This window comes from Saccostrea echinata, unplaced genomic scaffold (genome assembly GCF_033153115.1).
Source record: "Saccostrea echinata isolate AGI-Se365-2 ecotype Australia unplaced genomic scaffold, CSIRO_AGI_Sech_v1 ptg000012l, whole genome shotgun sequence".
NCBI classification, from domain to species: Eukaryota; Metazoa; Mollusca; class Bivalvia; order Ostreida; family Ostreidae; genus Saccostrea; species Saccostrea echinata.
In genome coordinates, this window is record NW_026889761.1 from 18,005,715 (window position 1) to 18,017,973 (window position 12,259).

The window sequence follows — 12,259 nt, forward strand, 5'->3', positions numbered from 1 at the left end:
GGCTACCACTTTTCAAAGTCGAGGCATGGATAAACATCTAATCCTGATGCAACAATATATTTTTTGAACAGCAAGAATGAGCTTGACATTGTCCTTTTGAATTTGTTTAAAAGTTTTTATTGATGAAATGTTAAATATTACATGTATATGTCTTGATGGTAGATACATTTACTTTTATATCATATACTGATCAGCTTAAAAATCGAAGTTTTACACTTGCCCGGGATATTTGAATTTTACCAATTTGACTAAGACTTACAGCGCTATTTCTTGTACACATTATGTTACAAGTAAATACAATGTAAATGCCTGTTTATTTAGTTTATTGTTTAAAGTTTTCTGACATATATTGGCATGAATACTCGGGAAAAACAAATGTATGTTTTTTTTCAAAGTTGTTATAATACGTTTTACACAGTAAAAAATACTTTGACATGATACACTTGTTTTTTATTTCAGCTTGTAAATAATAAGTACATGCATGTCTATTGTTTTGAGTGAGAATACTCTACTACCTTTAGCACTCCTCAAGACGTGTGCTGAATATAAATTTGATGTACTACATTGTCACTGTACAGTTGCAGTTCAGTCCAAAAGTTTGTGTTTAGCCCAATTTATTAGGCCCGCTGGAAGCAATTTCAGTTTGGAGGAAAGGGTTCAACTAAAAGTAAGTTTCTGACGAGTAGAAAAAATATTTGTATTTAAAATCTTTGAGGGAAGACAACAAATTTAGAAATCTTTATTTTATTAGAATGTATATATTTATTTATTGGAAATAATACTGAGGGGTACATCCCCTCATCCACACACACAGCCACCGTTTCTTTCATTTCTGCTTCATAGATTGCTAAACATTATGCTGGATCTTAGAGAGGGGCTTAAAGGGTCTAATTTCAGTGAAATTGTGTTTAGCTTTTCTTTCATTTTCGGTGGGGGGGGGGGGGGTGTTGCACCGTGATAATACTAAAGAAAATCAAAGAATTTCTTGCTAACCTGCTGAGAGCGATTGATGACTCATCTTATCATTGTTGGACGGATAAAAAATCCATTGTGTGTTTCTTTTTCCACAAACAAAGATTATAGTTTGACTGTATATGCTTGATAATTATGCAAGATAAAGTGGGATACTTGCTTAATTTTCCACTTCTTTCACCTTTCTTTCAACTTAAGTCAAATAGAAAAAATATATGTATAATCATAGGGTATATATTCAAGTTTTTAAGAATGCATTTAATAGAGTGAAGAAAAAATCGCTAAAGCATCACCTTGATTCTTGTAAACTACATTTTTTGTACTCGTGTAAAAGGTAAGGATAAAATGAATATATGGAAGGAAATCGAACCCGGGACCCATGTGTCACTTTTAAGGTGCTCTAAACACTAAGTACCAAGACTGATACCCACGGCCCTAATTACTACAATTACTACTCCCTCCTTAAATGGTCTTCACCCCCGAAGAGCCCAACCTAAAGTTCTTTCCTAGCGGGTTTTTCACCTGTCACTTGCTGAGGGCATGACACAGCACCATATGAAGCAGGAAAGGATGATTGGACCGGGAATTGAACCCGGTATCGGAGTGAGCTTATGTACAGATGTCAAGCTCTTTATCTCTGTTGTTTCCTTCATTGCTTCACTGACGTGTTTCTTCATGCGTCCCATCAAACATTTACAAATATCACTGGGAACGAATAATGAACATTTTTGCATTGATGACCTCCGCGATTTTGAGTATCTGTAACAATGTTGGGTTTGTAATATTCCGGATAAAGTCTTGCAAATTAGTAAAGCAGAAAGCGATACCTGCAATAGCGGCCTCATGGGACAGAATCCGCCCAAACAGAGCGATAACAGATCAAGTGAGGTGTATCCGTCCCAACAAATCATATATATGGGTGAATTGAGGGGAAAAAAATGACCAAACGCATATTCATCAACCCACACTAAAAATGCAGGCAATGAAAATAGATTTCTATGTCTCAGCATATGTCTTTAGATAGTGTCTAAATACCTGACAAATATCTCAGTGATATCTCAATTAACAAAAAAGTTATGCCCAAAAATGATGCTAAAATTGTCAGGAGTGCAACACCTTTTTGTGACATTTTGAAATTTCAATATTTTTTGGAGATCTGTGAAATAAATAAGAATGCTTTAAGTTGAAAATGACGACGTTCCTGATAATACTTAAAGTATTGAGCTTTAAATGTGGACAGTAGTAACTTTTGTTTAATCAAGTTGTGGTCATGGCTGATGTTTAAAATGTTATACAGAAAAAATGTAGTGTTGCCAACAGAAAAAATGTAGTGTTGCCAAAAACATCAATTGTAAAATTCTGAAAGAAAATTAAGACAAAAAAGAATTTTCGAAGTATAAAACAATAACTGATATACATTTTAAAACTTAAAAATGTTATATAAATCACAAGCAGCATTAATGAGATTCAAGTATATGTGCATACCCAATAATGTCAGGAGTGCAACATTTGATGTTTTGCTCCAAAGCATGAAAAAACTATTATCATTATATGATTTTCTGATTTTTATTTTGGAAAATAAAGACACAAAGAACATTTTTACCAAATAGATTTATCAATTAAGGGGTCTGTCTGTGTTTCAGATCTATATTTCTATGGTCAGGAGTGCAACACATTTTTTTTCAAGATTCAAGTTGTGTGACGAAAACACTTCTATTCATGCTTAGAAGTATTCATTAATTAATAATGATCTTTTTGTATAATTTCATATTAATTATTGAGAGTTTTATTATTAAAATCCTTCCTTTTTCAATTTTATCAATTCAGATGTGTTTTTATCTTGTTTGTGATTTTTTTAATGAATGTTAAAAATAAACACACTAAAAAATTGTCATAAAATTCAAGTAATTCCTCCTCAACTTCACTAAAACAACAGAACAAGTTCTTATGTAATTTTCACTTCACAATTCTACTTTAAAGGCCCCAATCCTTTTGGTCAGGAGTGCAACAAATATATTAGAATTATAAATCATCCAATAAGAATAAAAATAAAGAAAAAATGATGAGTAGAATTTTTCTAGTGGATTACTGCGTTTGTCCTCTAAAGGAAAATATGCAACAAAATATATTTTAGCTTCTAAACATACATTTAAGCTAGGTGTTTTTTGTTGTTTTTTTTTGTTTTTGTTTTGTTTTTTGTTTTTTTGTTTTTTTTTTTTTGGCATAAATAGGGAATAATTCTAGATAAAATGCAAACTTTAAATACTTTCATCTGTTTTAATTATGACGTATTGGACTATAAATTTTGCACAATTTCATTACCACTTGATGTTGCCAACACTTTATGAATTTTTGTGTTCTATGGTTTTAATTTTAAATTCTATTGCAGTCAGGGGTGCAACAAAACTGCTTTATAATTACCAATGCTTTTTAACTATCTTTACTAAAAATAAGTTGAAAAAAAAAATGTTTGATACTATTTGATGTTCAAAACACTGTGTCTATCAACAAATTACAGAAATTTTACAGTCAGTTCAGGGAATAGTTTTCATCATTTCCCATATATTTTTAAATACAATTTATATATATTACACTTTGCAAATAATCATGTTTTAAGGTCTTCAAAACATGAAAAACCTGCCGTAAACGATGAACAATATCAAAACGACAAATTGATTTACAAAGTAAGAATGGATTATTGTGTGTTATAATTCTTAAAACAATGTTAAATAAAATATATATAAGATGTCAGGAGTGCAACACAATAATGTAACATAGGGTCACTTCAAAATCTAGTATTTTTGTAAGAGAACTCGTATATAATTTTTTTTTTTATTAGATTTAAAGAATTGACTTGAATGGACCAAAAATTGAATTTTTGGTGAATTTTATTGCTTCATATTTTTTTCATATTAAAACTTTTCAAACCAGAACTGAAAAAATAATGTAAAATAACAATCAAAAGGCCAATTTTTTGTCACATATACAAGAGAAGATACTCAATCAAGGTCTAGATTTAATCATTTATACCCCTTTTACCATTTTGAAGCATAAAAAACTATAATTTCTTGTAATTATGTATTTTAGAAAATCTTTTAAGGTGTAATCATATTTTCTTTTTTTCAAAAGAAATTTTACTAATAAAAATTCTGAAATTTTCTAATCCAATTGTCTATTCTATTGCCGCTTCAGGATTTTAAACTAAAATCCATGTGCAATATGATGATGTAAGTGAAAAATATGTTATAAGTAGTTGAATTTTTTTTAAAAAAAATTCAGTTTGGTGGTTACTTTTTTTTAATTTACCCATATACCCACTGGTTTCGATCAGCACCAACAGGTTAATTTTACAGGAGCTAGGATATTGCGGTAGGATGAGAGATTTGGATGATTCTTCACAATCTTCAGACTCTGAACCAGTAGATGACAACAGTTTCATTAGCCTACAGATCCACCAGCATATATCTAAATTTAGCACATTTGATAAATATTATCATGTTAGTTTACCACCATTTTGTAGTTAAAAGACGCTTCAGTTACCAAGTTTCTTCTTGTTGGACTTTGGGAATTATAAACTAATAGGGCTCTGTTTACTATTGAGGAGAACACAATGTAGAAGAACCTGCATGCTTATGAATTGTACATTCCTTGAAAACTTTACTGAATATTTGATGTGTTTTATTCTTATTTAATATGGATATAAGTTGTTTTTACTTTATATGACTTAAATTAGATTAGCGACATATTTCTACAGATTATTACAATCTGCAGTTGTTCCAATACAGGAAAACTCAGATTGAGTAATTTAGTCATGAAGTGTTTTTTTATTGAATTATGCAAAATGTTAAGTCTATGTAAAATATAATACCACCATTCAAATATATTTTAAATACACGAGGCCTCCCATGTTAATTTCAATAGTCCCCGCCCACTGACTTCAGATACAAACATAGCCGCACGAAATTGACATGCATATTAGGCTCCTGACCTTTCACCTGGCCAAATAACATTCCGGTTGAATTATCAAGAAATCAACTCACCTAACTTTCAAAGAGTTATCACAAAGAAAACAATTAGAAATGGAAATATTTGATTTAAAATGAATACAAGCAGTTGAAGTATATTTTAACTTATTTGTTTGTATTCAAATGGACAATAACATCAAAAGATTTTCAATGTTAAAAATTTAAAAAAAAAAATTGAAATTGCATATTACACAATCTAAGTACAATACATATGTTCAAAGAGATAAGTTCAGCAATAGAAAAAAAATTCTATTTTTAAAATTAATTTAAATTGAAAGGTTTAAATCTGTAATATGCCTATAGTACAATTTTTCTGCAAAGTTTTAATAATGTGAAATTATAAACCGTTGGTGATACATGTAAAGATTAAACAATAAAGGTACATGTACCTTTGCATTAACCTAATTCAAGTTTAGCAATTGACAAAGAAGCGTACTATTTGTTTTACTTCATTCAATATAAAATATGCTCTTTTTCAATGTTCTAGAATCTGTGTGCAAAGTTTTAATGGTGTGGAATTAAAATAGTTATAGATACAGATTACACGAAGACGGTAACCCCTTTATAGACAAAAGGGACAGAAAATTAACTATTTAAATGTAGTCCATCCATACTCTAGGAATTATTAATAGAGCTATATTGAACTACAGGGGAGGTAGAATTTTGAAAGAATTTCACAGATTATTCATTTATATGTATTTGTAGGAACAAAGGCTACACTTGAAAATAAGCAGAAATATAAAAGCATAAAATAGTGTGTTCTTGTAATTGAATTGTCCATCGGATTGCATTAATTACTGTACATGTAGGAGTAGTATTTTGAAAGAATTTCAAAAATTAGTCCATTTTCAGTGATCATATTTCAATATCGTTAATCAACAACAAAAGTAATATACAAAATCATATATCTTAGTCCATTCTGCATGTGTCTGAAAATTTGTTAAAAATTTTAAGTGAACAAAAATAATGGAAAGAGTAGTATTGTGAAAGAAAATCATCCATTCACTGAAATCAAAAACATTCGCAGAATTAAATTGTATTTCACGTATTTCACAGTTGTTCCAGTTCTTGTATAGCTTTATCAAAATAGGACCAAAAGATCTCTTGTTAAAAGTATCCAGGTGCAGTTTTCTCAGTTTAGTTAAAACTTGTCCAGGACTACAATTTACAGATCACCCTTTTTTAAGCTACCGAGTCATCACTTTTAATAGAATTCACAAAACAGATATATCTAAGTGTAATCTACTTGCAGTATACATAGTTTTATTAAAACATGTCTGGAAAAGTTTCTCAAAAAATTCATAGATCATTTCCATGTTTGTAAGAATTGGAACACTAGACTAAGTACTGTTCTTCGACCGAAAAAAAACACTGAAAAATAAATATGCTTGCTGATGGGTCATCTTGAGTTCCAAATTCTCTGTTAGTGTAAGGGAATTGATAGACACACAGACTTTTTACCAACGAATTACCTCTTATATCTGGACACCTCTAGCTGGTAAAAATGCTGCTGAAATTAAGATAGAGACAAAAGAAAAAAAGGAATAATTTTTTTGGTTATTCATGGCACAAGAAACTTTCATTTTTAAACAATATTACAATTACATATGCTGTTGTTGCGTGGTGAGACTGAAATAGAAACAATGTGTGATCCACGAGAAAAGAGATTAAATTAAATTGAAAATGATAGTATTAACTGCTGCATAGTAAAAATCTATTTGAAATACGATCTCTCAACTGCTATCTAAACACGACATTATGATTTTAAAATCTGATTTAAGAGGAGGACGAAACTGGAGTTCTGTGCAATTTGCTTTCAGCTGAGCTACACATTCAACATGCTAAAACCATTGTTGCTTTTCTTTCTTTTCGTCGGCGTTGCTAATGGCAATGACTCGTGTGAGCGGAGAGAAATGGAAGACACAATATGTAGTCTCTGTGGACAAAGGAAAGGAAGTCAACTAACTGGAACTGGTATCTTAAAATTGGGGTCTTATAAGAAATCTTTTGTTAATGTTCATAATTTTGATCTCTTAACATTTTTGTTAATTATTAATGCTTTCATCGATTTCTTTTTTTTTCTGTGATGAACATTTTCAAAGAACATGTATGAGTAACTAAATACTAGCTAGCTAGTAGTAGAATGAACTATAACGATAAATGGGGATAATGTTATTTTTCCAGGTCAACAAATTGCGTTTTATGCCTATATGTCCAGTAACATCCAGATAAAGACATTATCCAAACACAAAATATTTGTTTATAATCGTGTTGAGACAAACATTGGAAACGGATATGACGACAAGTCGGGAAAGTTCATCGCTCCAGAGAGCGGGATTTACGTCATACACACAACTACTTTCTCTCACAATAAATCACACGTCGTTATAGAAGTAGTAAAAAATGGAGTCGTGAAAGACGTAGCAATAGCTGACTCCGGCAATCACGATGATAATGCATCAGCTTCTACATTAACTATTTTGAATTTGAAGAAAGGAGATGTACTGAACACCAGAGTTGGACCAGGGTATGGAGGACGATACCTACCGAACAACAAATATGCCCGAATGAGTTTCTCTGGATTTAAACTCCTGTAAAACAAATAATCTGAAAATAAATTGGCAAATTTGAAGATATTAAGTTATGTAATTCCTTCTGTTTCAGTGGTTTATCAATGTGCAAGTAGATAAAAAAAAGTTTCAACTACACCAAAGAGAATAATAAGACGGTATCCAGCATTGACAATGCATGCATTGTACATTGTATGCATTGTTACACATGGGCATCAAAATATTGCTAGAGTTCTGCACACTCTTCTGCGTCAATTTTTCTGTGAAATGGAGAAAATAAAAAAGAATAAAGCATTAACCCTGCTTTTCCACTAGCAACAAGGAATGTGACAAAACCGATTTCAATAAAATACACTGACTTAATATCCATTCAATTCTGCCTTTCAAAAATTTAGACTTCGCATTTTTCAAACCAAGATTTATTACATATTTTTGTAGCGAAACATCATTATCATCTACATATGGGGTATATGAGGCATAATTAATTCAATGCGCAAGAGCAAATTCTACGTACAAACAATTTCTAAAACTAGACAGGTTACTGACAAAAACTTGACAACACAAGTGTATCAACAATTTCGTTTAAAGTCAACATTTTGCAAATTATATGGTCGGAACAATGACCTTGTTTTAAAGTACATTTTGTAGTTAGGTCGAATGTTGACTGTTTTTCATACAAAGGACAAGATAGGCTAAGACCCCTTTCTGGCCCCTGGTTTGGGGTGTCTTTTAGAATGAGAAAAGACGTTTATCAATAAAAACCTCTTGTCACCGCTGCCACAAAATGAGTATTGGTTCTAAGTTATGGGATACACAAAGGTCACAGAAAGGTCAGAAAATATATCAATTTCCGAATTTTCTCATTTTTATGCCAATTTTCATCGATTTTACAACACATTTTGTTTCAGAAAACATAGAGCACAAGCTTGCCTATCTACCAAATTTATATATTTCATACACTAGTATCAGGTGCATCTTGTGTATAAAAATCTCAGATAGGCAAGTTTGTGCTCTATGTTTAGCGAAGTGAAAAGTATCTCAGATTTGACGAAATTCCACCAGGATTGAGGAAATTCGGGAAAATGTCCTACTTCTGCACCCTCTTGTGGCCTCTTTGTAAGTCTTGAATCAAAATTAGTGCTGGTTTTAAAACAAGCATCATTTTAAGTTCTTAGCTACAAACTATCACAATTTTAACCGTGTTCTGATTTTTACAACAAATAAGGAGCCAGATTCGGTCGTTACCATACCTTGTCCTTTGGCCATTATTTCAACAATGAATATATTAAGCTTTCCTTGTTTACCCGATCATGACAAGCGCTCAAAGCGGGTCTGCCTATTGCCTACTCCTCTCTGACACATGATCCTACCTCTGATGTTTTCAGAGGTCCGTGTTTGCTCTGCTCGTAATTTATATTGTTTAATTAGACTTTTGAACATGATTTCTGTTCGTTATCTTCAAATCCATATGTACACATTATACTGTCAGCTCATGTTTCTTAAAGCGAGTGTACAATGTAGTAGATGCTGTGAAAACAGTGAAGCTAACGAAACAATGATCTTTCTTATAAATCCTGGAAACAATACGATTCATAAACAAGGTGAAAATAAGGACTGATGGGTACACAATAGGTGGAATCAGATGCTTTGGACGTCCCTTATAGACCGGTAATACGCCCGGTGAGTCGTCAGCATTGATCAGGTAAACGGAGCAATCTGTAGACAAAATTAGTACAAAAACTAAAGAGCTTTCCAAGGAACGCACGTTTCGCCTGCCTTTAAAGCTTCATTAAAGGTGTAAAAAAATCTATGAGTGGTAAGCTTTTTATTTGCTACGAGCATTATTGTTCATGTTTTCGCCTGCAAAGAAATAAAAACATCCATGGATAGTAAGACTGCGACAGAATCTGACAATCAAATACAACCGTCAACGCTAAAATGAATAATGAAATTGAAATGATTAAAAAAAATCATTATTTATCATTTTATTAATCATTTACGTGCTTCCAACAATAGACCATATCAAGGTAATTTGACGCCATCTTGGACGGGGGACATTGGGGGCTGACGTTATATATATTATACAATAGCTGAATCGAGCTCCGCAACTAAGGATGCTACGAATATTATCGCCGAGTATAATTTATCTGCGTCGTAACAAGTGTGCATATCTATGCAGGAAAGACCCTAAGATACTGTAATATGATTTTAATTTTATTATTTTTATTTTATTTTTTATTACACTTTTATGACGTAAGTCGCAGATTTAATCGAGGTAATCAGAATCACTTTGCCGACGAAAACGCTTCTTGTACTTTGGATGTCGGTCATGTTTTGCATCGCCCTGGCTCTATGCAGCATAGTTCAGTACTATAATAATTATTGTGATCTAGGGTGAGATTTTGATGCTACAAAAAAAATTTATGGGGCATGCATTTGAAGCATAATTGGGAAGTTTTAAATAATTATTATAATGTCATATACATGTGCTTTTAAAATTTTTTTTGTCGATTTTTACCTACACAAGTAGTTGTTTTGGACATTAAATGAAGTTTAATTGTCAATCATTGTAAAATACTCCAATCAAATATATTAAAGTGTTAAGGGTCTGGAACTGAAATGTACCCTGTCATTGGTCATTTGAAAAATTATTTTGTTAAAAACATTCTACTTGTACACACGAGTACTCTGAAGTTGAAATCAAAAAGATGCTTGAGTTTCTGATTGACAATATCTATGTAGTTTTTGGAGATCAGGTCTTCCAACAATCTTTTGGAATTTCTATGGGTACTAATTGCGCCCCCTTATTAGTAGACCTGATTTTGTATTCATATGAAGCAAAATTTATTCAAAAACTTATACATGAGAAGAAGAAAACACTTGCTGTTGTATTCAACTTGACAGTTAGATATAATGTAGGTTGGCAAATAATCACGATGGTTTTAATTTCACTATGTTCGCGATTCATCATTTTTCCGTGAAATTAAACCCGTCGTGAATGCTAACATTAGTTTTTAAAAACGTTTGAATGCTTATACGAAATTTCAATTAATTTTTTGCAGCGTGAAATTAAAACCATCGCGATTGGTACTTTGTGAGAAATCGTGAAATTTTAACACCGTGGAATTAAAACGACTTACAGTATCGACGACGTATTATCAATTAACAACAGTTACTTCAATTCATATGTCGACTCGATATATTCCAATGAGCTTGAAATAAAAGATACCACAGAGTCTGACACATCTGTTTCATATTTGGATATTTTACTAGAAAAAGACTTTAACAGGTTGGAGAGAATACTCGAAATCGGGTATTATCCGTAAAATCGCGTATAGTCCTCGATATCAGGGTATCGTTGAATCCGCGAAATCGGGTATACCGTGCAACTTTCTGTAAAAACAGAAAAATAAAGCAACGGCGCATTATGTCAGTTAGTGTTACTTGTACATCAGTATCTTGGGAGTTTATTTTTATTGAACTCAATTTCAATGGTTGTCTGACAAGTTTAAAATCACACGACAAACACTGCTGGGGTAGCAAAGAAGGCACGGTGGCGTCATTATTTTTCAGTACAAGTTCTAAAAACAAATAACTACATGTCGTCTGTGTTTATTTCCCTGTAAATTATTCCCCAAGCTTAATTTCTTAACCTGTGCATTATTCACAAAATGTAAAACTTTGAAGAAATTTAACGACTAACGCTGTGTTATGTATTTTTTACTTAAAAATGTATGGCGTCCCTTTCACGTTAAATTTAAATTATTCCTCAGTTGTAAAGTACATGTATTTCTCATCGATATAGAATACCGGACCTTTTCGTAATTGAAAAAAAAATAAAATAAAAACAAACAAACAAACATAAAAAAACAACAAAGGGAAAGCAGGTTGAAAAATGATATAAAATGAAATAAATTTAATATCTACATGTGTACATGCATGTAAACTTAAATACATTTTTAAAAATTAATACAGTGTATATTGATAAAGGTAAAGAATCTTTAGTAAAATCATCAGTTCCTCCTATGGTGTATGTATACAGTCCCGCAATTCCCGCGGGGAAAGGAGGAGGTGCTTATTTTTTAAAGAAAATATTTTAATGTCAGTTTACCATGAAAATTTTCATTCAAAGAACCCGCCAATGTTTTGGTTGCATTTTGATTGATGCAAGCGACGTTATTTTACTTGTGTGTGTTTGTGTGGAAATTGAGAACGAGATGTCTTGTTAAAAGGATTTTCGTTTAGCCGAGGTGGGGGGGGGGGGGGGGGGGGAGGGGCTTAGTTCATATAAATAAATTAAAAAAATCCAATTCCCACATCTTTTCATATGCTTATTATACATTCTCAATATAGAGCTAATATTCAAATATGAATTATATATTAAAGTTTTTACATATTATACTGTTTTTACTTTTTATACATATGAACAAACTGAAGTGGAGTGTTCAATCGCGTCTTAGCTGCATTGTTTTTAATTAATCATCCATACAGATTGGAGACATTTTTTTTATCATTATCATAGTATTGGATAGACAGGGTAGATTTTCCCTTCAGAGTCTGTAGTTTATTTTAGGTTATATCGCTTTAAACCTCATTATAATATGCTAAAATACGTTATCTGATTGATTCTAGACAGTACGTCACGTGACAGGGAACTAAAACTTCATGATTCCCTGTCTTTTCTGTAATCTG

General features: G+C 31.8%; 1 protein-coding gene across 1 annotated transcript; it reads left to right on the top strand.

Moving 5' to 3' along the window:
• Positions 1-6,835: 6,835 nt before the first annotated feature.
• On the top strand, positions 6,836-7,601 carry LOC133186053 (cerebellin-1-like). The gene is made up of 2 exons (XM_061321332.1): positions 6,836-6,971; positions 7,182-7,601. The coding sequence occupies exons 1-2, from the start codon at positions 6,836-6,838 to the stop codon at positions 7,592-7,594; spliced, it is 549 nt and encodes a 182-aa protein (XP_061177316.1). The 3' UTR covers positions 7,595-7,601.
• The last annotated feature ends 4,658 nt before the right edge of the window (positions 7,602-12,259 follow it).